Source organism: Thamnophis sirtalis, unplaced genomic scaffold, assembly GCF_051295495.1.
Source record: "Thamnophis sirtalis isolate CommonGarterSnake01/CBP01778 unplaced genomic scaffold, rThaSir2_p1.2 scaffold_4, whole genome shotgun sequence".
Lineage (NCBI taxonomy): Eukaryota > Metazoa > Chordata > Lepidosauria > Squamata > Natricidae > Thamnophis > Thamnophis sirtalis.
Genome location: NW_028261384.1, coordinates 126774277 through 126801240, shown reverse-complemented (window position 1 = coordinate 126801240; position 26964 = coordinate 126774277). Strand labels below are relative to the sequence as shown.

The following is a 26964-nucleotide window of genomic DNA, read 5'->3' as shown; positions in this document are numbered from 1 at the left end:
CCTTCAACACTGTCAAACTATCCATTAAGTCTACGCTACTATTAATCTTCTCATTGTTCCTATCACCCATCTCCTCCCACTTATGACTGTAACTTTGTTGCTTGTATCCTTATGGTTTATAGTAATATTTTTTCCTAATATGATCTGATTGCTTATTTGTACCCCGTGACTATCATTAAGTGCTGTACCTTATGATTCTTGACGAATGTATCTTGTGCTTTTATGTACACGGAGAGCTTATGCACCAAAGACAAATTCCTTGTGTGTCCAATCACACTTGGCCAATAAAGAATTATATTCTATTCATTCTAATTCTCTATTCTATTCTGTTCTGTTCAAAACAACAGTCCAGTTGCCTCCTGAAAAAGCATCTTTGGGAAAACTATGACCTGGTTGACTTAGAATCGTTATAAATTGTTCGCTGTAAATGCGCTTCTATCTCTGCCCTCTTTGTGGACGCTATCCATTTGCCTTGCCCCTTTTACCCGGCTATTGGATGGGGGGTTTCCCTGACACTTTCCCCCCTCTCTATGACAAACGGCGGTATCCTCCCTCCCCGCCCCCGAGGTTGCTGCAACTTCCCTTTCATGCACGTGGGGATGGTGCTCCGCTGGCTCCACAACGCCAAAGTCTTTTTTATCCGGACGCTTAAAAATAAGAGAATTAAGGGAAGGAAACACAACGTGCATATTATGGGCAAGGAGGGAGGCTAGACCGTAGCCAAATGCATTTTTTTCCTTGTCTCTTCGGAGATTTGAGCTAAGATCAAGCCTTCGCCTTGCATCCCAGGACAAAGCCGGACACTCCTTATGAGCTCTGGGCGATTCAGCCTGGCCGTGCCCTAAATTGAGAAGGACGGGCAAACGTGTCGTGGGAACCCAACCACACTCAAGTCCTTATGGCTGCAGATCGCTGGGCGGGATCGCAGCGCCGAGACCAGGAAGAAAGTTGGCATCTAAAGTGTTCGGTGGTGCATCTAAGCCGAATTAAAACTAATGTTTAATTATTCTAAATATATATGTTTAATTCCTAATGTTTCTTTTCATTCGTATCCATTTCATGTATCCAAAATCATGTTTATACTTACATGTATTATCTAATATATGCTTGACGAAATAAATACAATAAAAATAAATAATTAAAACTTTTCCATCCCCGTTCTTGCCTCCCCCCCACTTGGCCAGGTCGCTATTTAAGGGCCCCGCATACACCCCCCATAAATTTACCTCTGATTCATCCCCCTCCGCCCCCCCCACAGCATAAATGCGTTTTCCCCCAAAATGATTCAACAAGGGAAAAAAAAGAAAACGCTAAGAAAAGCCGGGGAACTCCTGCTGTTTAGACCTCTTTCCCCCACAAGGCACACCTACGCCCGGTTTCTCTGTGTTTATTGGCTCTCTTTCCCCTTCACCTGCCTTCTCATTGGTTCCCGATTTCCGCCCCTTTAAAAAAAAACTTTCAGCAAACTTCCTCAACTTTATTTCTCTCTCCCTCTTGTCGCGGCGGCTTTGAAGGGGGTAGTTCAAGAAAGAGGGCGAAAAAGTTTCGTCTGCTGGGCTTCTTCCAGGTGAGTTTTCCAGGGTGTCGTATGGCGGAGTTTATCACTTATGCATCTTCGCTTGGTTGCACGCATTCTCACGATCTCTCGCCCGCGGGTCGTGGTCTAGCTGCACAACCAGGGGAAGGATGAGGAGATTTGAGGTTCGATGCTAGCCAAGAAAGGCCTTCTTCGTTCTGCCATGTTTTGAAAATCAAACAGGCATGGGCCGTCAACTTCCAAGGTTCTCCTGTTTTCCTTCTTTTAAAAGCAGTTTGACCCGGAATGAAAAGCGTAACCAGGGGACGCTTTAGGGAGATGGTTTAAATAAGCAGCTCTTAAAAGGCAGAATTACAAGGCCCGGTTTCGAAATTGGCATATTCAAAAAGAAAGGAAGGAGAAACTAAACGATTAGACTTAATTCTTTAGAGATTCTTTTCTTTTTTTTAATAATAATCTGTTCTTCCTTTTTTTAATTGAATAATATAATAGGATAACAGAACAGGATAACAGAGTTGGAAGGGACCTTGGAGGTCTTCTAGTCCAATCCCCTGCTCAGGCAGGGTACCCTACACCATTTCAGACAACCAGTTATCAGTCTCTTCTTAAAAACTTCCAGTGTTGAAGCATTCACAACTTCTGGAGGCAAGTTGTTCCACTGATTAATTGTTCTAACTGTCAGGGAATTTCTCCTTAGTTCTAGATTGCTTATCTCCTTGATTAGTTTCCACCCATTGCTTCTTGTCCTGCCTTCATATGCTTTGGAGAATAGCTTGATTCCCTCTTCTTTATGGCAGCCCCTTCGATGTTGGAAGAGTGCTATCATGTCATCCCCTAGTCCTTCTTTTCATCAAACTATTGATATCCAATTCCAGCAACAATTATTTATATGTTTTAGCCCCACTGGCCCTCTAATCATCCTTGAAAATGATATAATAAAACTAATAGATAAGAGACAAATGTACACACTGTTTTTCTAATCAGATTGAACAAATAGTTTTCAAAATTCGTCATCTGTTTCCTAATAATACAAACTCTGAAACAAAAATTGGCCGCCTTTAGAGTGACATTATTCTTATGATCTATGAGAAGAAGTGAAATCTAAGATTTCATCACTTAGAAGTGGTGTGAAATGTGAGCAACAGGTTTTATCATAAAATTGGCAATGCGGTAGCATATTAATGAGATCAGAGGTGAATCCTACATTAAGCTAGTTGAGATAATTCCCTCAACACTGTCAAACTATTTACTAAGTCTGCAGTATTAATCTTCTCATCGTTCCTATCACCCATCTCCTCCCTCTTATGACTTTTGGACTGTAACTTTGTTGCTTGTATCCTTATGATTTATACTGATAGTTTCCTAAGACAATTCAATTGCTTATTTGTACCTTATGACTATCATTAAGTGTTGTACCTTGTGGTTCTTGACAAATGTATTTTTTCTCTTATGTGCACTGAGAGCATATGCACCAAAGACGAATTCCTTGTGTGTCCAATCACACTTGGCCAATAAAGAATTCTATTCTATTCAATTCTAAAATATGTGTCAATGGCTCCCTAATCAGTAGCCGTTAATCTTCATATGGATTGCGAAGCTCATTGTGGGCACTTGGGGGGAGGGCTTTTGGGATGACAGTGTTTCAGTGTTGCCAAGAAAATAGACTGAGAGAGGGAGCTTTTTAAAGTACAGATGCAAATAAATAAGATCCCTAGATTAAAGGATCCTTGGTGCTTTCTGAGTTTCATTGTTTTTTTGCAGATATTTAATTATGCAATTAAATAACATCATTGGTGTTAGACAGCACGTCTAGTACTGATGATATTACCTAGTTGGGTTGTGAAATGTCTGCAAGAAAACAACCAAGCTCAGAGTGGACCAAGGACCCCACCTCAAACTACAGTTATTCTCATGAATCAAGGCAAATACAGATAGAATAGAATAACAGAGTTGGAAGGGACCTTGGAGGTCTTCTAGTCCAACCGCCAAGTCAGGCAGGAAATATACCTATACCTTTTCAGACAAATAGTTGTCCAATCTCTTCTTAAAAACTTTCCGGAGGCAAGTTGTTCCACTGTTTCACAACATCTGGAGGCAAGTTTTCCACTGTTCTAAACTATCAGGAAATTTCTTCTAAGTTCTAGGTTGCTTTTCTCCTTGATTATAGTTTATTATAGTTTATTATAGTTTATTTAGGGCCATGGTGGTACAGTGACTAGAATGCTGCCGATCGCCAGCAGTTCGAATCTCACCAGGCTGAAGGTTGACTCAAGCCTTCCATCCTTCTGAGTTTGGTAAAAGGAGGACCCAGATTGTTGGGGGCAATAGGCTGATATTGTAAACACTTACAGAGGGCTATAAAAGCACTGTGAAGTCTAAGTACTATTTCTGTTCTTTTCCATCGATACCTAAACTGCTTCATTCCTCCCCCCCCCCCCCTCGGCAGGTGATTGGGGTGAATCTCTTTTGTCAGTATCACTACCCAAGACAATGAAGCCGCGGAAACTCTATATAGCTGTGAAAGATTTCATGGGGGAAGCCAAAACAGGCGGAGAAGTCAAGGTATCCAAGGGTAGCTTACTAAGCCAGGAAGATGCCCGCGGGATCTCTCCTGGTGGAACATTTTGGGCCAGGGTCTTGGATGCAGAAAAGGTGGTCCGGATACCACCCTCGATGGCCAGGGAACTGAGCGGAGCCCAGTCTGGGTTGCTAGAAGCCGTGACCAATGGAGATGAACGCCTGGCACTCTTCAAGCAGGAGCGGTGGATGCAGAAACTCAGCGCCCTGGGGAAGGGTGACCGAGTGAGAGTCCAGATCACCTCTTCTTCTGGGCAGAAAGTCCCAGGAATCATCCGATACCGAGGATCCATAGACAAGAACAAGCAAGATACCAGCATCATCTTTGGGGTCGAGCTAGTGGTGAGTAATAACCACTGGCATATCGCTACGAGGGTTGTGTGAAAGCATCCGAATGGAAATCCCAAGGCATTTTTAATATTTTAATCACATGAGCCATGCAGTGGTCAGAGTGCAGTGCTACAGCCTACTTCTGCTGACTGCCGGCTGCCTGCAATTTAGCAGTTTGAATCTCACCAGGCTCAAAGTTGACACAGCCTCCCATCCTTTCAAGGTTGTTAAAATGTGGACCAAGATTGTTGGAGGCAATATGCTGACTGTGTAAACTGCTTAGGGAGGGCTGTAAAAGCACTGTAAAGCAATATATAAATCTAAGTGCTATTGCTATTCCAAGCTTGGAACCAAAACGCATCGCATTGCTAAGTTTTGTTTCATATACAGGCAGGGGTGAAATCCAGCAGGTTGTGACAGGTTCTAGAGAACCGGTAGTGGAAATTTTGAGTAGTCTGGAGAACCGGTAGCGGAAATTTTGAGTACCATATTTTTCGGAGTATAAAATGCACTGGAGTATAAGACATACCAAGGTTTTGAAGAGGCAAAGTAAAAAAAAAAGTTTTTGCACTCTGCAAATCTCCCAAAAATGGCTTGTTTTTTGTGAAAATGTGCCCTTTTTAAAAAAAAAAAATGGGGCATGAATAGCCCTTGGGAGGCTTGTAGAGTGCTCCTGGGGGTGGGTGGCGCCAAAAACGAACAAAAAACGTCCCTTTTTGCCAAAAAAGGGGGCATGGATAGTCTTTAGGAAGCTTATAGAGTACTCCTGGAGACTGTAGGGGGGGGCAAAATTGAGGGGAAAACAGCCCATTTTTTCACTCATTTCTGCCCTCCCCAGCCCCCAGGAGCTCTCTCAAAGCTTCCTACAAGCTATGCACGGCTATTTTGGTGAAGGGGCAAGGGTTTCAGGAGGCAAAAAATGCTGTATTTAGTATATATTTTCAGCCTCTTTTTTGAGGGAAAAGGGTGTGCCTTATACTCTGAAAATACGATAGTTTGGAGAACTGGCAAATGCCACCTCTGGCTGGCCCCAGAGTGGGGTTAGAATGGAGATTTTGCAGAATCATTCTCCTGCCATGCCCACCAAGCCACACCATGCCCACCAAGCCACGCCCACAGAACCGGTAGTAAAAAAAATTGAATTTCACCACAGCATACAGGTTGTGCTCAACATACAACAGTTCCTTTAGTAACTATTCAAAGTTACAGAACGGCACTGAAAACAGCTGACTTATGATCTCTTTTCATATTTGAGACCATTGTAACATCCCCACAGTCATGTGATCAACATTCAGATGCTTGGCAACTGATTCATATTTATGACGGTCGCAGTGTCCTGGGGTCATGTGGCCCCCTTTTGCAACCTCCTGGCCAGCAACGCCAATGGGGAAGCCAGATTCCCTTAACAACTGTTTTACCGACTTCACAACTGCACTGGTTCATTTAACAACTGTGGCAAGAAAGGTCGTAAAAGGAGGCCAACTCACTTAACAAATGTCTCATTTAGCAAACAGAAATTTGGGGCTCAGTTGTGATAACAAATCAAGGATTACCTGTAATGTAATTTAGAATGGGAAGGCACAACAACTTTCATTTTTTATATCCTGGCTGCAAAAATAGCTGATATACCATATTTTTGGAGTATAAGACGCACCAAGGTTTTGAAGAGGCAATTTTTAAAAAAAAAAAGTATTTGCACTCTGCAAACTTCCCAAAAACGGCCCCCTTTTTTTTAAATTAAAAAATAGTTTGAACTCCTTCTTATCACAAAAATATGGCAACGATTGCATGCATCTTTGGAATTTTATTCAAGAACCAGCGGGAAACTAGAATTTGGGAAAGAAGTCACGAATTGCATGCCCAACATTTGAAAATTATTTGAATATTAAAATCATAAAATACAATAAGATTTCCCCAGCCCCTTCACCAAAATGGCCATGCATAACTTGTAGGAGGCTTTTGAGAGAGCTTCTAGGTGCTGGGGAGGGCAGAAATGAGCAAAAAATGTGCTAGTTTTCGCTCCTTCCCCCCCCCCCCCGGAACACTCTATAAGCCTCCTAAGGGCTATTCATGCCCTTTTTCTTTTTTGGAAAAAAAGGGGGGGCTGTTTTCACAAAAAAATGGGCCGTTTTTGGGAGGTTGCAGAGTGCTTTTTTTTTACATTTTTAAACCTTAGTGCATCTTATACTCCGAAAAATATGGTAAATAAATCTAGGGTTGCTGAGTTTAGAGGGATGGAGAGTGAGATGAGGAATAAATTATCTTTCTGGAAGAGCCATTGTCCTCTTTTGTAGGGCTCGGCAGCCGGCAAGGGTTTTACAGATGGCTCCTTCAAAGGACAGAAGTTCTTCTCCTGCCGTGAGAACTGTGGCGTCTTTGTACCCGTCAGCCGGATTGAACCTGACAAAGCGGCTGAGGGTAGCCCAGCAGCACCTAGAAGAGGAGTGATCCGGGAGTGTACAAGAGTCAAGCTTACCACGGGAGATCCCTTGTCGTCCCCAGGGCTAACGTTTGGAGACCGGGTCTTTTTCAAGATGGAAAACAGCACCCCTACTGGCAGTGTGGTATACTGCAACTATCTTCCAGGGAAATATGAAGCCGGAGTATTTGTGGGAATTTTTCTAGTAAGTATTTGTTCAAAGAAAGCAGGATACCAGTTGAGAGAATCTCCTGAACGTTAATTTGACACCCCCTTTTCAATACTCATTTTTCCATGTCAAGTTTTTTATTTTATTTTTTTATTTTATTTTATACGTATCAAAGAAGGGTCACTGTGGCTCAGTGGGTAAGATGCTGAGCTTGTCGACCAGAAATGTCGGTGGTTCGAATCTCTAGTAATGCATAATGGAGTGAACTCCCATTACTTGCCCCAGCTTCTGCCAACCTAGCAGTTCGAAAATTCGAAAAAATGCAAGTAGAAAAATAGCAACCACCTTTGGTGGGAAAGTTACAGTGCTCTGTGCGCCTTCGGCGTTTAGTCATGCTGGCCACATGACCACATACTGATAAAACCTATTTTATTTAGGTTAAAGGGAATTCCTTTCCAGCAAAATCCCAGCAAACAGTCTTTCATGAGATTTTACAACTGCGTGCAAATCTTTATCAGGCTTTGAGAGTTGCCAGGCCGATATCTTCCAAATGCCGTGCAATTACTTGGCAAGAAGTCAGGAACAGATCTTCACCCTAATGAAGTGAACTAATTGCCTCCTGCAAACTCCCCTCTCTTTTCGCTCCTCTTTATTCCTTATGGGAGGGGCCATTCACTGTTCACCTGTGCCTTTACTCCTGAGTTGGTCCTTTTTCCTTAACTGTTCCCTTTTCCTGTCAGCTCTGTGTGTGTGCACATTGGGAACAGGCTCCAGCTGCTCTTCTGCCTCACTGATATCTGACTCCGAAGGCAGCTATTAACTGGCGGATGGCCCTGGACCCATCTCTGCCTCCGATGCAGAGAACTCATCAGAGCCTTCCCCGGACTCCAGGACTGGCCCATGTTCCTCCCCAATTTCCTCACTGTCTGAGTATGCCACCAGCTCCGCTGGCTGCTGGCAGGCCACAACATTGTGTTGTGAGGGCATGTTTGTATAACTAATTGAAATATATTGTTGATTTGGGCAATTATTGATTTTAGAATAGATATTGGTTACTGTATTTATTGATTAGATTTTTAAGCCGCTCAAGCACTGTTAGTTCTTGGCTCTTTAAATAATAGATCTACTTTAAGCACTTTATATAGCATAGAAAGGAACCCATTTAAAAAAAAATTGTTGTAGATAGAGCTACAATCTGAAACTGAAATGTAATAACATTGGAACCTTTTCTTCCTGTTTAAGAGAAACAAGCAGGAAAAAAAGGTCAGCATTGAGAGGTTATCATTTTTGGATTTCCCTCTACATCAGGGTATCAAACTCAAGGCATACTTACATCTGGCCTGTGGGGCCACCCTGGGAACAACCAGGGACCAGCCTGTGGTGCTTCTGCCAGTGGAAACGGAGCTCAGGAGAGCTGTGTGCAGCCCTCTCGAGCTCCGTTTTTGCTGGCAGAAGGTTGCATGAGGTTGTTGCAGCCGAAAACAAAGCTCGGGAGCCCGTTTTCGCCAACAGAGCACTCCTCCCACTACAGACGCCCCTGACATGAGGGCCATCAAGCGGGCCACGCCCACCCTGGCCTCCCAAGGTGAAACACAACCCCGATGTGGCCCTTAATGAAATCGAGTTTGACACCCCTGCTCTACACCAAAATAAGTTTTTCAGCAAAAAAAAAAAAGTTGAGAAAAAATGGAAAGAGGGAAATGAAATTAGGGATCTGAAACCCAAAAGTTGGTTTAATGTGAGCACACAAGACTTACCTGCCAGCGTCTTAGCTGTGCCTTTTCCTGGACTTGCTTCTTGTGCAGAGGTGGGTTCCTACCAGTTCGGACCGGTTCTCCTGAAACAGTAGTGCTGCCCTCAAACAGAGAACGAACCGGTTCTCTGTTGTTGTTGTTTTTTAAAAAATAGACCAGCCCTCCTGCCCCTGCACTTCATTTACTCTTATTCCAGCTTCTGAAGCCCAGCTGATCCAGAGCAGCAGTTTGAATTGTCACTCCTCCTTTTTTTTTCCTTGTGTTTAATTGCACATATGCAGCTCAGCGCACACTCAGAAAACTGATAGAAAACCAGTTAGGAACCCACCACTGTTCTTGTGGCTCACCAGCAGCCAGAAGTCCTGGCAGCAGATTCGGACAGGGAAGAGCTTTGGGAGGAACATGGGCCAGTCCTGGAGTCTGGGGAAGGCTCTGATGAGGGCTCTGGTCGGAGGTAGAGAGAGCCGTCTGACAGTTATCAGCTGCCTTCAGAGTCAGAGATCAGTGAGGCAGAGGAACAGACGGAGCCTGTTCTCAGTGTGCGCATGCGCAGAGTTGCCAGAGGAAGGGAACAGCTAAAGAACAGGGGTCGACTTGGGAGGAAGGCCACAGGTGGACGGTGAATGGCTCTCCTAGAGGAAATAAAAGAGGAGCAAAAAGGGAGTGGAGTTTGCAGGAGACAACTAGTTCACTTAATTGGTTTGTGACTCTCCGAGGCTCCTTGCCAAGTTTTGCAGATATCGGTCTGCCAGCTCTCCAAGCCAGATAAAGTCTGTGACTTTAAATCCTCCCTTGAAAGATTTTACTGGATGTGAATGAGCAGAATTCACAGCAAATTAATAAAAGGAGTTTTTGTCGGGACCAGGAGTTTGCTTCATGCTCTTGGGAAGCCTTGGTCAGAACATTGCTTGGTGAGGCTTCCTTAACTGAAATGTCTCTTCATTCATAATTCTGGAACTATCATATGAACCCAAGAAAAAATGCCACATCTTTACAAAGGTGCCAACAAGTTTGGTCTGCTCTAAATCATCTGGATTTTACATCCAAAGTCTTTTAAGGGCTGAGGAATTCTGGGAGTTGAAGTCCACATTTTTCAAGTTGTCAAGGTTGAGATAAATAAAGTATTGTTATTCCATCCATCATCTTGACTACTTTTAAATCTTGCTATAGGATCAGCCCGTGGGATCCTGGGATGGTTGCTTCAAAGGCAAACCTCTCTGTCATTTCCCGTCACCCAAATATGGGATCTTGCTCCCCCTTTCCAAGGTCTATAAAGGTAAGATTTATACCAATCAAGGTTTGGGAATATTTTTGCACTTTTCACATTTTGCTAAAAAAAAAACCAATCCTTTGTGTATGTTTGTTTTTTGAATGAACTTTGATTGTGGTAACGTTGCCTGGGCATTTCCTTATCCCAATCTTGCATTAGACAGGAATGGCAATATCAAGTGGCAATATAAGTGCGGAATGTGCTGTCCCACCTCTTCCCATTAATGTCACTGCAATTCCTGAAGAGGTGATGGCAAGAGCAACTTCTCCCTGAGCCTTGATTTCGGCGACAATTAAATTAGTTAAAAATGTTTTCCCTGTGCTCTCAGAAGCATAATTTCTAATGTTGGATTTTCCCACTTACCAGAGGAGGATCCCTTGTGGAGTACTGTAAAGCCATTACCATGGCAACTCCACTGCACTGTACAATAGAAACCATTTTAAGGCAGTAAAATGGCAGTACACTAGAAGCCATTTTAAGGCACAACGGGCTGTAAGTTTTTCCTTATTTCTAGGTTAAATCTCTCCTTGATCAGTTTCCATCCATTATTCCTTGTCCGGCCTTCAGGTGCTTTGGAAAATAGCTTGACCCCTTCTCTGTGGCAGCCCCTCAAATATTGGAACCCTGCTATCACGTCTCCCCTGGTCCTTCTCTTCACTAAACTAGCCATGCCCAGTTCATGCAGCCATTCTTCGTATGTTTTAGTGTCCAGTTCTGTAGTCATCCTGGTTGATCTCATCTGCACTTTTTCTAGTGTCTCAACATCTTTTTACAGTGTGGTAACCAAAACTGGATGCAGTACTCTAGGTGTGGTCTTACTAGGGCTTTATAGAGTGGTGTTAGTGGCTCACTTGATCTTGATTGTATCCCTCTATTAATGCAATTTAGGATTGCATTGGCTTTTTTGCTGTCACTGCACACTGCTGGCTCATATTTCATATCTCGAGGACTACCTGTATGTTGGCATGAGATTATGGTTAAAATATCTAATGTTCTCTCTTCCCCCCCTCTCATTCAAGAACATGTTGATAAAGGTCAAGAGATCCTAAACAGCAACTCCTCCACCCCTACCTCAGATGAATATGAAGATTGTCCATCCCCTTCCTCCATCAAATATCCTCCACCAATGAAGGAGTGTTTATCCCAGAACTCTCCTCCTTTAGCCCCTTCAGCAAATTTGGAGGACATCAAGGAAGAATTAGAACACATTTTTGAGAGGAAGAAGAAAAAAAGTGAGGCAGAAGAATCTGAGGAGGACCAGGATAGCAGACAATATGACTACCATCTCTTAGAGATCAATTCCATGGTGGAGGTTTATAATCCACCCATCTACGGTGTGATACGTTGGATTGGAGACCTACCAGATGCAGATGAGACAGTTGCTGGCTTGGAGCTGGTGAGAGGAAAACATGGGAGAAGAGGCACACTCTAAGGTCCATTCCCTGGCTTTTTTTCCTGAAGACATTTCACTTCTCATCCAAGAAGCTTCTTCAGTTCAGAATTGAAAAAGCTTCTTGGATGAGAAGTGAAATGTTTTCGGGGGGGGGGAGCCAGGAAAGTCCAGGTGTGTTTTGGAAATGCACCTTTGGGACTACCATGACCAGGATGATTGAGAATCTCCATAGATAAGAAGAGGCACATTTGCATATTTTATTCTTACTAGTCTAGGTTGCCATAGATATGCAATGATTCCACATCATCTTCAGAAGGTTATTTCCCAGATAAGTTAGTTGTCTACTAATTCCTTGATTCTAATAAAAATGTATCACTAAATCAAATTCAGTCCTATTATGGCCATTCCACTAGAGAATAGTAATGTAGTGTTTCTCAACACCGTGGGTTGAAAAGTTGAAGTCCATACATCTTCAAACTGACAAGTTTGAGAAACACTGGCACATTTTAACATATTATGGACATAAGGTCATTGGAATCCTCCTTTTCACTTTAGGCCAACAAGATGTCTTCACAAGTAATTCTCCCCTTACGATCACAATTGGGACCAGAATTCCTGTTGCTAAACTTTATAGAATTTCTAGGCTGTTGGTTTGAGCTTGGAGCTTGGTAATTTGGTTGCAAAAATTTCATCACTATTCAAGGAGACATCGTCAGTGTGTTTTGAGTTGTGCTCGTCTGTCAGAACACGGGTCTTTAAACACCTTTTAATGAGATGTGTTCTGACAGATGAGCACAACTCAAAATGCACTGACAATGTCTCCTTGAATAGCGATGAAACATTTGCAACCAAATTGCCAAGCTTAGGAGCTCAAACTAACAGCCTAACTACCAACTCGAGCTACTAATATTAAAACACATTTCAGAACTTCCGTTTACTAACCGTAAAGTATGCTAATAAACAGAATTGAAAGATGTTATGAATTGTATGACAGAGGGAAAAGGTTGAGGGCAATTGGGGAATTACAAGCTCACCTCTTTTTTATTTTTTCTAGGAGGAACCACTGCCAACAGGCTGCACAGATGGACAATACAGAGGGAACCGCTATTTCTACTGCCAACCAAACAAAGCCCTGTTTGTCAAGCTGAGTCATTGCCATCCTGACTCACGTTTTGATACCTTGCAGACTCCTGAAAATCCTGTTTTGCGATGCAACTCCCTGGGTATGGCTTACAGCAGTGTTGCTCAAGCTTGACTACAATAAGATATGAGTTCAACTCCTGGAATTTCCTAATCACTATGCCAGGAGATGGAATTCTAGGAATTGGTTCCAGATTTCCTGGCTACCATATGGTTTAAAACAGCATTTCTCAAACTTGGCAACAGTAAGATATGTAGTTTCAATGCTCAGAATTTCCCAGCCCACATGCTGGGATATGGAATTCTGGGAGTTGAAGTCCATAGATCTTAAAGTTGTCAAGCTTGGCTTAGAGAGACAAGCAAAGCAGTCTGAAGATTGGAAATTGACTAGCTTCTTCTTATCCTCAGTAAGCAACAAAGGGGTCTTGCAAAAGTCTTTCAACTAACGCAGGGGTCTCCATGCTTGGGAACTTTAAAGCTTGGGAACTCTCAACTCCCAGAATTCTGCAACCAGTATGGCTTGAACCACCAGTCTTAAAGTTGCCAAGTTTGATGATCCCTGGATTAAAGCATCCACCCTCAGTAGCTATTGGATAGACTGGCTGGGACTATAGGATGTAGAATTGTAGCAACTTCCAAAGTGCCATCAATTCTCCTCTGGAACTACTGATTAAACTTTGGGTTTAATCAATCATTCTCAAAGTAGGTCATAAAAGGGAATAAGCATAGGTTGGAGAATTAAGTTATTATATTCAGTCTCCTTCAGGGATTGGGGTATAAAACCTTTTGAATCCCCACCTCCTCCCTGTTTCTTTTTTCCTCCATTGAAGAGAATAATCTGGTAAATGGAATTTAGGAAAAACTAAATCACTGAAATGATTACCATATTTTTCAGCCTATAAAACACACCTAGATTTAGAGGAAAAAAACAAGAAATAGTTTTTGGCCTTTGCACGTCCCGTTTTTGCTCTCCCCAGCCCTCAGAAGCACTTTGCAGGCCAAAAACGGGCCCATTTTTGGACCACAGAGTGTTTCTGGGGGCCAGGGAGAGTGAAAATGGGATGGACAGACGGTTTGGGAGGCCAAATATAGGCCCATATCCAGTATAAAATGCACAGACATTTCTACCCACTTTTTTTTGGGGGGGGGAGTTCATTTTATAGTCTGAAAAATATGGTATTTGCTTATATTTTAATACATAACTTTTGGTTGGTTGATATTTTTGATCTATTTTTAAGTGGAAAGTCCCATCTGATTGTTTCCAATACTGAATTTTGCCTTGGAGGAAAACCCAGTCTCTATTATACATCTCTGTGTTGGAGAGAGAAGTTTCTTTTTTTGTTTTTTTATTTTTAATTTAAAACAAACACAATCCTTCTTTACATGCTGTATAAAAGTATATTAGTTGGTTACAGAAAGACTTTTGTGCACCTCTTCCAGTCAACAAACATAATTCAAATTAACTCAAGCATTTTAACTCATATTTAAACATGTCACAATCATCATATCTCCATTTTGATTTGACTATAATTGTTTAAGCATTCTTCATCATAAAATATATCAAAGTTTAATACATAACCACATACTATCCTTTCAATTACTATTTCTAAGATCCTCCACTAACACTAAATCCTTATGTCCTATTCTAGCTAAACATCCATAATATTTAATAACAATATTTTCTAATCCTCCTTTCCAAATCACTGTTTAAAATTTACATCCAGTTTCTATATTATACCCATTTCTATATATACGTTGTTATTTTTATCCCTCCTTTATTTGACTATATCCTGTATTAGAACATTTCCCCCCCCTAATAATCAAAACTTTAACTGTATCTAAGTTGGTTCTCTTTTTTAATTAACTTTTATGTATAATCCAAAGGGATTTCTAATCTTCCTTACATGGGTACCATTCCATATTCATATCCAATTATACTCATCATAACACTGCACATTGTATACATTAGTAACATTATCAGTTATTTATTTAAACTATATCTATTGTCAATAAATTTCACTAAGTTTAACTAGTTTTAAATTATATTTTTCCATCTATCAACCTGTATCTTTCCAATAACAAAACAGTCTCATATCTTCTGCCATTTGTGGTGCCAGTCCTCTAATCATCTCTTGATCAACTTTGTATGGACTCCCTTTAGCAACCCCTTCCTTATAAGATCTCTCATGTAATCTTGATGCTCTTCTGTTTCCTTAATCATCTTATCTTTGATTGTCAGTAGTGTTATCTATGCTATTGCTAATGAAATTTCTCTCTTTAAATCCATAGATTCTTTGTTTTTCTTTCTTCTTCTGTATCTTGCCCTCTAGGATAAATTTCCCCTCCCTTTAATTCCTCTTTCAGTATTCCACTTTATTGATTTTCAGAGATCAGCCAATCACCATAAATATCAGCAAATTTAATCTCTTTATGTTCATTTCCCACTTTGATTTTTTGAGTTTTAACCACCACATTTTGCATTTGATAAACATCTTCAACTTCTTCATCATATTTTGCTGTTATGTGCTCTAAGTCCTCTAACTTTAAACTTCCAAATTTAAATTAATTTTAAGTTTTTTACAGGCAGTCTCTTTTTAAAACAGTAAAAGTTCATCACCAGCTGGAAACACTTTCTCTTTCCGTATCGTTTCATTTTGGAGCTGCCCTGACTTCGTCAGCCTTGGCTGGATTTTTTGTGGCTGGCTTGAAGAACTTCTCTTGCATCGATCAGGGACTTTGTGATGTCCCTGAGGTCATTAAGACATATTCTTCCTGTTCACCATTTCTGCAGGATGGTTTAGGTCCAATTGGACCACCCAGCAGCAAAAGTATTGGCTGCTGTCTCGGAGCATTTGAGACCGCACGTTCATAGTGTTGCGATGTTGGCTCCTCCTCCCCAGAGAGAAGTTTTCTGACGCTCTTGATTATTTCATCCACTAGTCCCAGTGTAAGGCTGTTGATTTTATCATAATGGAGAGATGGGAGATGATTTACAGGATTCCTGTTTCAGCCTATGTTAGCTCCAAAGGGGAATCTTGGGAATCTTGTTTCTAGAAAGGATGAAGGAGCAACTATGCAAGAAGAGTGTTTGCAAGGCTGCTAGTTCCATCCTTTGCTCTTTTCTCCTAGACTTCCGGGTCTATGCCAGTGCCAAGGTAGAAGAAGATACTCCACCACCACCGTTGGGCAATCAAGGTTTGGAACTTCTCTCAGGATGGAAGAAGGGGATCCAAGGTCATTGCAACTCTTGCTACCTCGATGCTACTTTGTTCTGGTAAGGCCGGTGTATTGTTTGAAACTGGCAAGACCCTGCTTTGATTTCCTCTTTGGGCCTGAAATGTCTGTGACCTACAATTAGTTGAATCCAGGAAAGCCTACCAATATTTGGGGAATTGGAGAAAATATTGGCAGATTGCATTCCTTTTCATGCTAAATAGGATTAAGGATGAATGATGTGAAGAGCCATAAACATACGGTGATCAAGGTCTTGGATTTGGATGAGGGAAGCTCAATTTCAACTTTTCATTTGACTATGGAGGGTATCAGAATGGTGTGTATGCTTTCCACTTTCCCTAAAACCAGGGGTCGACAACCTGCGGCTATAGAGCACATGTGGTTCTTTCATCCCTCTTCCTGTCACCAGTCGGCTCCACAATTGATAGAACTTTCGGTTAGGACAGGTAGAGGAAAAAGGATGCCATGCTAGGAAGAGACTCTATGCTGGGAGAATTGGACTTCCAGTCGGTAAAGGAAAAAAGGATGTGTGCTAGGAGGAAACACTATGGTGGGGGAACCGGACTACTGTTCGGCAGAGGAAAAAGGACACCATGCTAGGAGGAGACTCTATGGTTGGGGAACTGGATTTCCCATCAGCTCCAGAATTGAATGGGGGGAGGCTTCTGGTTAGGACCCTTGTGGCTCTTTGAGTGTTTAAGTTGCCGACTCCTGCCTTAAGCTCTCAGAGCGCAAAGATACACATGTTGCATTATGTCAACTTCCATGTTTAGGGCTTTACATGACTTCTCCATAGTGCCTCCTGCTGACCAATGTAACATGTCTGTGGAACTCTCTAGGTAAATAAGTAAGGAATCCAGTCAATCAGTCCAGTATGAACTATTAGGAGTCTTATTTAGACAAGATTTCCCCTACTAATATGTATAACCAGATGAATGCAATATCAATATCATATCTGTTTCTTTCATTGTTCAATGAATTCTGGCTAGTTTATTTGCAAAATACCTCACTGAAAGAGAATGCAGGTAGTCCTCCCCAATACTAGACCTTCCGTTCCTCTTCCAAGCTGGGGGAAAACTTCTGAAGATGCCATTTTTCTCTTCTGCTCACAGTATGTTCTCCTTTACTTCTGTATTGGATTCCTTGCTTCTACGCCCAGCAGACAAGAACGATGGGGAATCTTACACCGAGACCCGAGATCTCTTAAGAACGGAGATTGTCAACCCTTTGCGCAAGTGAGTTTGGGTTTATCCTCAGTAAAAGACCCCAGTCTATGTGGTCTGCCAGCAGCCTGTGGAGCTGGCAGCAGAGTCAGAAAGTGAGGAGGTTGGGGAAGAACATGGGCCAGCCCTGGAGTCTGGGAAAGGCTCGATAAAGGGCTCTGTGTCGGAGGCAGAGATGGGACCGACCAAGGCCATCTGGTAGTTATTTGCTCCTCCGGAGTCTAACATCAGCGAGGCCAAAGAACAACAGGAGCCTGTTCCCAATGTGTGATGCACAGAGCTGCCAGAAGGCAAGAACAATTAAGAAAACAGGATCGACTTGGGAGTAAGGCTTGGAGATGATTGGCCCCTGCCATAAGACATAAAAGAGGAGCAAACAGATGTGAGCCTTTGCAGGAAGCAATTAGTTCATTCTGGTCGGTTCAAACTCTGAGAAGCTCTGTTTGACTCTGTGCTATGTTTGGCCGTGCAAAATTAATTGGCAGTTAGGTCTCTGGCAGCCTTTCCAGGGAGATAAAGGTGGGTGCTTATCAACATTACCCTGAAAGATTTTGGCAACTTGAGCAGACATCTGTTGGACTCTTCACAGCCCCTTTTGTGAATCATTACGGGCTGTGAATGGCCATAATCCAGAGCCGTTTAAATAAAAAGAGTGTGTTTGGGACTAAGAGTGTGATTTATGCTTTCTCAGGAAGCCTAGGTCAGAACATAGTTGCTCTCTTTGATTTATACATATTCAACAAGCCAGAGAACAGCTGGGAACTTCTAAGATTGCCAAACATTGTGATGGGAGAATGTAGTTGTGGGTTAGTGCAGGACGGGGTGGTTTCCCAAATGGGTTGAGTCATCTTGAGTCTGTCACTTTCACTCTCCCCGAAATAGACATGTAAATTTTGGAAGTCCAGCTCATAATGATGCTTAGTACCTATTATTATTGGTAATTGTGGCCTCGTGGGAACTTTTGGAAACATTTGAGCTCACCTCGGGCTTTATCGGTGAAGAAAAGGTTTTGGGAGATCTTTCACAAATTTTGATAATTGGGCAAGCCAGGACACACAGTTGTGTATTTAATAAAAAGCAGGACATGATAGCAGTATTCCAATATCTCTAAGAGGCTGCCCTAAAGAAGAAGAGGGGGTCAACTTATTCTCCAAAGCACCCGAAGGCAGGACAAGAAGCAATGGGTGGAAACTAATCAAGGAGAAAATTTCCTTATAATTGGAACAATTAAGCGGGGGAACAGCTTGCCTCCAGAAGTTGTGGGAGTGGCACTGGAGGTTTTTAAGAAGAAATTGGACAAGGATTTGTATGAAATGGAATAGGGTTCCATACCTGAGCAGGGGGTTGGACTAGAACAGGGATCACCAACCCATTGGAACCCAGAGACCACTAAATTCATAATTTTAAATCCCGCAGACCACTAATAGGATCTGACTAATGACCGTCTGGATGGACATGGCAAGGTGGCATCTGACTTGGGCGTGGGCCACTCACATTGAGGGCCCCCCTCACCAGTCTCTACGCACACTCCTCACCTGCCCACCCAGGCTCTTTAGGGGCCCCAAAGGAAGCAGTTGTTGGAGCTAAGCAGCCACCATGAGAAAGAGTTGGCAAAACATCTGGCTCAATTCAAATGGGATCTGAAGGAGGCTCAGCAGAAGCACCTCACTGAGCACTATGAGCATAAGCTTTCCAAGCAGAGGGAAGACCTGCTGGAATGCACGGTCAGGTACTGGCACCTGGAGGCTCAGCAGGCTGAGATGATCAACCAGTTCCAGGCCATGATGCAGTCCCACTGGAACAAGGCCCTCTGGCATTTCTCTCCAGTCTTTGCCCAAAGCCCCAAACCAGGAGTCTGAAGCAGACCCCAAGTGAGAATTTCTGCCCCCTCTGACCCACACAAAAAGACCCAGAAGGTGGAGACTCTCAGCAGCAACACAAGCGTTTATTGCATGTATCCGTAGTTTGAGGACCTCTGATTTAGTGCAATATAAAAAATGCAAATAATTTTTCTGCGGACCTCCAAAATTTTCTAGTGGACCACCAGTTGGTGACTGCTGGACTTGAAGATCTCCAAGGTCCCTTCCAACTCTGTTGAACAAATTGCTTTGTTTAACGGTATTTTAATCCCTTTGGGATAATAGGAAAAACATCACCACTCCCTGCTCCCTTATTTCATGTGTCTTAAAATGGTGGAGTTGAATCCAGTTAATAGTGAGCTGGATGCCTTTAAGAATTCTCAGGGTTGGTCTGGGAGAATGGGGGAAAGGAGAATGAATGAGGTGATTTTTCCAGGAGGAAGTTTTGGCTCATCGATCCACCAGTCTTTTAATTGGTAAACCACAGGAACATTCAGAAGGCTGGTAGTTTTCAGAAATAAAGGCCTGTCTGAGGAACTGAATCCTCTGGTTGAGGTTATGAAACACTCAGGCTCTTTTCACAGACTGGAATATTGTGCTTCATTATCCCATAATAAGATTTAGATACAAGTACAGATTAACTGAGTTGGAAGGGACCTTATAGGTCATCTAGTCCAACTCCCTGCCCGAACAGCCTACACCATTTTTGACAGATGGCAGTCCAGCCTCTTCTTGAAAGCTTCCAATGATGAAGCCCCCACAACTTCTGAAGGAAACTTCTGTTCCACTGGTTGATTGTTCTCTCTGTCAGAAAATTTATCCCTATTTCCAGGTTGAATCTCTCCTTGTTCAATTTCCATCCATTATTCCTTGTCTGGCTTTTGGGTGTCTTGGAAAATAGCTTGACCCCCTCCTCTCTGTGGCAGCCCCTCAAATATTGAAACGCTGCTATCATGTCTCCCCTAGTCCGTCTCTTCACTACAGTACTTCATCCAGTTTTGGTCACCACACTATAAAAAAGATGTTGAGACTCTAGAAAAAGGGCAGAGAAGAGCAGCCAGGATGATAAGGGGCCTGGAGATTAAAACATATGAAAAAAGGTTGCAGGAACTAGGCATGGCTAGTCTAGTAAAGAGAAGGACCAAGGGAGAGATGATAGCAGCGTGCCAATATTTGAGGGCTTGCCACTGAGATGAGGGAGTCAGACTATTTTCCAAGGCCCGACAAGGAATAATGGATGGAACTGATCAAGGAGAGATTCAACCTGGAAATAAGACATTTTCTAATAGTGAGAACAATCAACCAATGGAAGTTGCCTTCAGAAGTTGTGGGAGCTTCATCCCTAGAAGACTTCAAGAAGGGACGTGACTATCATCTGTCAAAAATGGTGTAAGGTCTCCTGCTTGGGTAGGAGTTGGACTAGAGGACCTACAAGATTCCTTTAAACTTGGTTAATCTGTAATCTGACTTTGTTTGTGTGGTTGTGTTTTTTTTCACCTGATAGGAACGGCTACGTGTGTGCTACCAAAATCATGGCCTTGCGGAAAGTTTTGGAAACAGCTGGGCACTCCTCTGGTTTCACCAGTGAAGAAAAAGGTTTGGGCCTGTGCACGTCTGAGTGTGTGTGTGAGAGAGAGGGGATGGTTGAATAGTAAAGTGAAGGAGCCATCTTGGCAATTGTGAAAGATAGAGAAGGGGAGGGGAAGGGAGGGAAGGGGTGGAGAGCAAAGAGATCTGTATAATGTTAATGTAAAACTAGTTCAGTCTAGCATATTATTAATATTGGACCATAAAGAAACACATTGACACTTTTTTCATTTTGTGGAATATTATGCTCTGCCATAAACTGATAATGAACATATATCTGGGATCCTCTCTTGAACATCAGTAGTGTCTACCTCTTTCCATCTACCTATCTGTTGTGGTCTACAAGAGGCCTGCAGAGCTGGCAGCAGTGTCGGAGAGTAAGGAGGTTGAGGAGGAACATGGGCCAGTTCTGAAGTCTGGGGAAGACTCGGACAAGGGCTCTGCATCGGAGGCAGAGTAGGGGCCAGGGCCATCTGGTAGCTTTGTGCTGCCTCTGGAGTCTGACATCAGCGAGGTAGAGGAACAGAGAGAGCCTGTTCCCAGTGCGTGCATGCGCAGAGCTGCCAGAAGACAAGAACAGTTAAGTCAAAAGGGGTGACTCAAAAGTAAGGCTTGGAGATGATTGGCCCCTTCCATGGGACATAAAGAAGGAGCAAACAGATGTGAGCTTTTGCAGGAAGCAGCTTTGTTCGTTCTGGTCGGTTTAAATTCTGAAGCTCCATTTGACTCTGTGCTCCATTTGGCCTTGCAAAACTAATTGGCAATTAGGTCTCTGGCAGCATTTCAAGGGAGATAAAGGTGGGTACTTATCAGCCTTACCCTGAAAGACTATGGCAGACTTCTGATGGACTCTTCACAAACTGTGAATCATTACTGATTGTGAATGAGTTTAATTCACAGTCGGTTAAATTTTTAAAAAAGGGTTTTGGGGACTAAGCATGTGATTTTTACTGTTTCAGGAAGCCAAGGTCCATACTATAATCATTAAATGATCTTTTTTATAAAGTTTTTTTTATTTTTTTCATTTTCATAACATATAATCACATGTATACTATTATATAACCAACATCACATTGCATTATTAAATGTTTACATCAATTCATCTTATCAACAATTCCCCAAAACAATTATTGGCTCTTCTGCTCTCCATACACCATATTTGTACCTTATCCATCACTTTCTTCTCCCTCTCTCTCCTCCCCCTCCCTACTTCCTTTCTTCCTGCTGTCAACCTTCCCTTCTCTACTGCCCCTTCCTCTCTCCCCTTTCCACTTCTTCTTTCTCTCCTCCTCTTCCCTCCCCTGTCCTCTCTCCTATCCTTCTCTTCTTACCTTATCTCTCTCCTCTACTTCTTACTCTTCATCTCGTTTACTTGGTTTATTTCAGCTTCTGAGCAAGCTCCATTTTATGTTGATGGTATTTATAATTCCTTTTCAATGAACATATTTAATTTTAACCTGTATGCTCCTCCTTTTCTAAAAAAAATAGAACAAAAAATTATACATATATAGTCTTTGTGCTTTTAACCACCCCCAGCTAATTTTGGCTGAGATGTAAATCTGGTTACAATTCCACGCTATTCTCATCATTATCTTTATATAATTATACACCCTTACATGCCCCCAATTTGTGATTCTGTCTTTTAATCTCAATGATCTTCTGAAAGTTGGGGCAATTCAGCAATAGGAAGAGGTCATCTTGCTACCTGAGATGGTCCCCACTGTTGTTGAGATTCAAAGGAAAAATGGGGACACAATTGGGGTGGTGTTACTTTATTTATATTCTTTCTTTGCTCAAGGGAAGGCAGGTTTTTCTGAATTGGGCGTACAAGGTGGGTGGGGGAAAGATTGCCTCTCCATTTTTGCCTTCTTTCTCTTGGCAGACCCAGAAGAGTTCCTCACGCTGCTCTTCCGAGTGCTAAAGATGGAGCCCCTCTTTCAGATCCGGTGAGAAGGATGAGCTGCTTCCTATTTCGTAGTCCCATGCTCTATATTTGTGGTGTGCAGAACACTTCAAATTCAGACCGTCACAGATTTAAGACGTTCCATTGGGGGCCCAAAACATTTAGTCGGAGGCAAAGAGGTCTGTTTTGTATTCAAAATGAGGTGGTTTCAATTACTCGGAATTCACAAAGCACCCATTGCATGAGTTAAACAACTGTTTCAGCTGAGGGAGAGAAGGAGATACAATTGCCCCACAGAATCCTCCCCTATCCTATCACCATGTCTCCCTCAGGCTTGCCACACAGAAGCCTCCCCTGTCCTATCCCCTTCTCTCCCTCAGGCTTGCCCCACAGAATCCTCCCCTATCCTATCCCCTTCTCTACCTCAGGCTTACCCCACAGAAGCATCTTCTACCCTATCCCCTTCTCTCCCTCAGGCTTGCCTTACAGAATCCTCCCCTGTCCTATCCCCTTCTCTACCTCAGCCTTGCCTCACAGAATCCTCCCCTTTCTTATCCTCTTCTCTACCTCAGGCTTGCTTCACAGAATCCTCCCCTATCCTATCCCCTTCTCTACCTCAGGCTTACCCCACAGAAGCATCTTCTACCCTATCCCCTTCTCTCCCTCAGGCTTGCCTTACAGAATCCTCCCCTGTCCTATCCCCTTCTCTACCTCAGCCTTGCCCCACAGAACATCTTCTACCCTATCCCCCTCTCTCCCTCAGACTTACTTCACAGAAGCCTCCTTTATCCTATCCCCCTCTCTCCCTCAGCCTTGCCCCACAGAAACCTCTCCTATATATATTCTCTGATTAGCTGGGATAGGTACAGAATAACAATATTTTTAGTTATAGAGCAGTGAAGTTACTGTGACCACAAAGCACCCCTGAATTTCTATTTGACCTTATTTTGATTGTTCTGTTTTGCTCCTCAGTGTACTCCTTAGAATGGTTTTGCAACCCTGAGGGATAGAAACTTTAATAAAGAAAATAATCCATGGTAGACTCTGTTGCTTACATTTTCCCTACATTTACAAATTTTCTCCCAGTTTATTCCAGACCGACTAGTATCCCCTAATCTAATTCTCTTTTTTCTCCCCTTTGAATCCAGCTCAGCTGGCCAGGACCCTCATGGCTGCATATTCTACCAGATATTTACTGAGGACCACCCTACTCATGTGGTCCCAACGGTTCAAGAGCTTCTGGAGGGATCACTGGTGATTGGGGATCTCAAATTCACAGAGGTGAGATGCAGGACCAGGAAGATAGGTAGATGTGACCTTCCTATCACTTCAGATATTGTTTTCAGCAAGACAACATGTATCACATTTGAAGGACCGTAGGGTACAGAAGGTTGATCTAAGGTAGCAATGTCAAGCTCAATTTCATTAAGGGATTTGTTTGGTGGGGGGGGCAGAGTGGGTGTGGCCAGGGTAAGAGTGGCCAGCTCAACATCACCCATGTCAAGGGCGCCTGTGGTGGCCTGGGCACTCTGCCAGAGAAAACGGGCTCCCGAACTCTGTTTTCAGCTGTGATGGCCTCCTGCATCCCTCTGCCAGTGAAAACAGAGTTCGGGAGGGCTGCCTGTGGCCCTCCTGAGCTCCGTTTTCACTGGCAGAGGCACCATGAGCCAATCTTTCACTGTTTACAGGGTGGCCCCATGGGCCAGATCTAAACACCCCACGGGCCAGCTCTAGCTCCCTAAGTTTGACACACCTCATCAAAGGTCAGAAACATCGACCAGATGGTGGCTGTGCAATCAGAGTGATTTAGTTCCATTATTGTAGCCACCACCTTGACAACAGGTAGTCCTCAACTTACAACAGTTCATTTAGTGACCGTTCAAAGCTACAACATCACTGGAAAAACTAACTTATGACTGTTTTCCACACTTACGACCGTTGCTGCATCATCGTGGTCACATGATCAAAATTTGGATGCTTGGCAGCTGATTGATATTTATGCGGGTTGCAGTATCCCGAGGTCATGTTTTGTGACCTTCTGAACAAGTAAAGTCAATGGGGAAGCCAGATTCATTTAACAACCATGTCCCCAACTTAACAATTCCAGTGATTCACTTAACAACTGTGGCAAGAAAAGTTGGGAAATGGGACAAAATTAACTTAACTACTGTCTGACTTAGGAATAGAAATTTGGGCCCAGTTATGATGTTATGTCGAGGCCCACCTGTATTAGATATTCATCTATTCTTCCCCTCAATCTCATCCGGGTGCTTCCGTTCTTCTTGGCAGGCCCCTTCATGCCTTATCCTTCAGATGCCTCGGAATGGGAAGAACTTCAAAGCTTTCCGAACCATCCAACCCAGCCTGGAACTTGACCTCACGGATCTTCTGGAAGAAAGTAAGGGATGAGAGAGAAAAAGCATATGCCTCTGTCATAGGACTTCTCATCTGACAATCTAGGACTGTGATGGCAGTGGAGCCCTCTCTGTGGGCACATGAGCTGTTCAGCTTCACCGCATATGAGGGCACACCTCCTGCCAGCCAGCTGATTTTCGAATCTGCTGTGTTTGCGGGAGATGCCTGTGCATGTGCAGGGGGAGTGCAGAGGGATGGAGCGCTTCCTCCTCCCCTGTGTTCCATTTTGGGTACCAGGAGACTTCAGGGAGGGCCTCTGGAGCCCAAGGGTGGTCGTTTTCACCCTCCTGGAGGCTCGAAGAAAGCCTCCAGGGCCTGAGGAGGACAAATAATGCCTCCTCTCCACCATGGGGGGATTCACGCATGCATATGCAGGAGGCCATGTGTGCATGTGTGGGGTGGGTCGCGGGTGCATGCACTAGGGGCATATTGCATTGTGGGTGTGAGCACGCACATGTGTACTGTCTCACATACACACATACACACACATGATTTTGGCAAGCAAGGACAAAAAAGTTACCCATCACTGATCTAGGACAGGGTTAAGGGCGAAAAGTGGTTCAGTTTAGCATCTTATTCCTTTATGTCACTCCCACAAGATAGACAACAGCAGGAAATCACAGGAAAGCTAATAAAACTACTTTGCATTGAGATTGGCTATGATAATAATTATAACAGAACCTTGGAAATATGCGTTATATCCTGCTCCTTTTAGTAGTTCAGTAAATTGGGAGGGTGTTTGCCATTTCCATATCTTATCTTCTACTTCTGGACTTCAACTTCTTTTGCCTAGGTAAAAGTTGCTGTATTCCATGTGACGGTTATCTTCCTTAATGGTTTTGTCTACTATGCCAACTGCCGTAGATACTTTGTAGAATCTCTCAAATGGAAGTAACTATCTTCCTCTACTCTTTACACATAGCAGTTGGTTTGTGTTGTGGCCTGCCAGTGGCCAGCAGAGCTGGCAGTAGATTTAGACAGTGAGGAGGTTGGGAAGGAAAATGGCCCAGTCCTGGTGCCTGGGGAAGGCTTGGACGAGGGCTCTGTATTGGAGGCAGAGAGGGGACCAAGGCCATCTGGTAGTTATTTCCTGCCTCCGGAGTCTGACATCAGCAAGGCAGAAGACCAACGGGAGCCTGTTCCTAGTGTGCGCATGCGCAGAGCTGCCAGAAGGCAAGAACAATTAAGAAAACAGGTCAAGTTAGGAGTAAGGTTTGGAGATGACCTCCCATAAAACATAAAATAGGACCTCCCATAAGACATAAAAGAGGAGCGAATGGGATGTGAGCTTTTGCAGGAAGCAATTAGTTCAAGCTTTGAAAAGTTCTGTTTGATCCTTTGCTAAATTTGGCCTTACTCTGCATTTGGCAATTAGATCTCTGGCAGCATTCCCAGGGAGATAAGGTGAGTGTTTATCAACATTCCACTGAAAGATTGTGGCAACTTGAGCAGACATCTGTTGGAATCTTCACAGTCTGTTTCTGAAGCCTTATGGACTGTTAATGACCATAATTTACAGACTTATAAGTAAAAGAGGGTTTTTGGGACTAAGATTGTGATTTATGCTTTCTCAGGAAGTCTAGGTAAGAACAGTTTGAAGTAGTGGTGGTGGTTAAAATGGTGAACAATGGCCAGAGAGGCCCAAGCTAAAATATCCTTTGTTATGAAAATTATTTGGGTCGCTTTGGGTCAATTATGATTTGTTAGTTCAATCTAGTGAGGTGATTGTGGGGAGAAAAGGAAGAATGAATGCTATGCATGCTGCCTTGAGATCCTAGAAGAAAGGTGGATTGTAAGCCTAATGACCAAACAAGTACGGAATGATGGAGAAGTTGCATGTTCCTTTTGACCTTCTTCTCCTTCACTGAGCTTTCGTCTTTCACAATTTGCTAGTTTGCCTTTTTTAATATCTACCTAAACTTATGACTTTCACTACATCTTGGAACAATGGAGATCCCTAAATTAACTGAAAGTTGACGCAGCCTTCCATCCTTCCGAGATTGGTAAAATGAGGACCTAGATTGTTGGGGACAATAGGCTGACTCTGTAAGCTGCTTAGAGAGGGCTGTGAAGCACTGTGAAGCAGTATATAAGTCTAAGTGTTATCGCTATTCCTATTCCTACTGTGCTCCTTTTGTCTGTGGATAAGTTTTA

General features: G+C 43.1%; 1 protein-coding gene across 3 annotated transcripts in view; it reads left to right on the top strand.

Annotated features, from left to right (window-relative positions):
- The first annotated feature begins 1354 nt into the window (after positions 1-1354).
- The window catches only part of LOC106549376 (ubiquitin carboxyl-terminal hydrolase CYLD), a 40707-nt gene continuing 15097 nt past the window's right edge, over positions 1355-26964 (top strand). For 2 of the 3 annotated variants that reach the window (XM_087714150.1, XM_087714149.1), the window contains exons 1-13: positions 1355-1567; positions 2030-2182; positions 3984-4456; positions 6739-7068; positions 9957-10062; positions 11076-11452; positions 12504-12672; positions 15719-15863; positions 16936-17058; positions 20410-20501; positions 22375-22438; positions 23544-23676; positions 24685-24793. In XM_087714150.1, the coding sequence (XP_087570276.1) occupies positions 4028-4456; positions 6739-7068; positions 9957-10062; positions 11076-11452; positions 12504-12672; positions 15719-15863; positions 16936-17058; positions 20410-20501; positions 22375-22438; positions 23544-23676; positions 24685-24793 (2077 nt within the window). In that variant the 5' untranslated portion in view covers positions 1355-1567; positions 2030-2182; positions 3984-4027. The remainder of the gene's footprint in view (positions 1568-2029; positions 2183-3983; positions 4457-6738; positions 7069-9956; positions 10063-11075; positions 11453-12503; positions 12673-15718; positions 15864-16935; positions 17059-20409; positions 20502-22374; positions 22439-23543; positions 23677-24684; positions 24794-26964) is intronic. The other variant, XM_014067009.2, reaches the window with a different exon arrangement.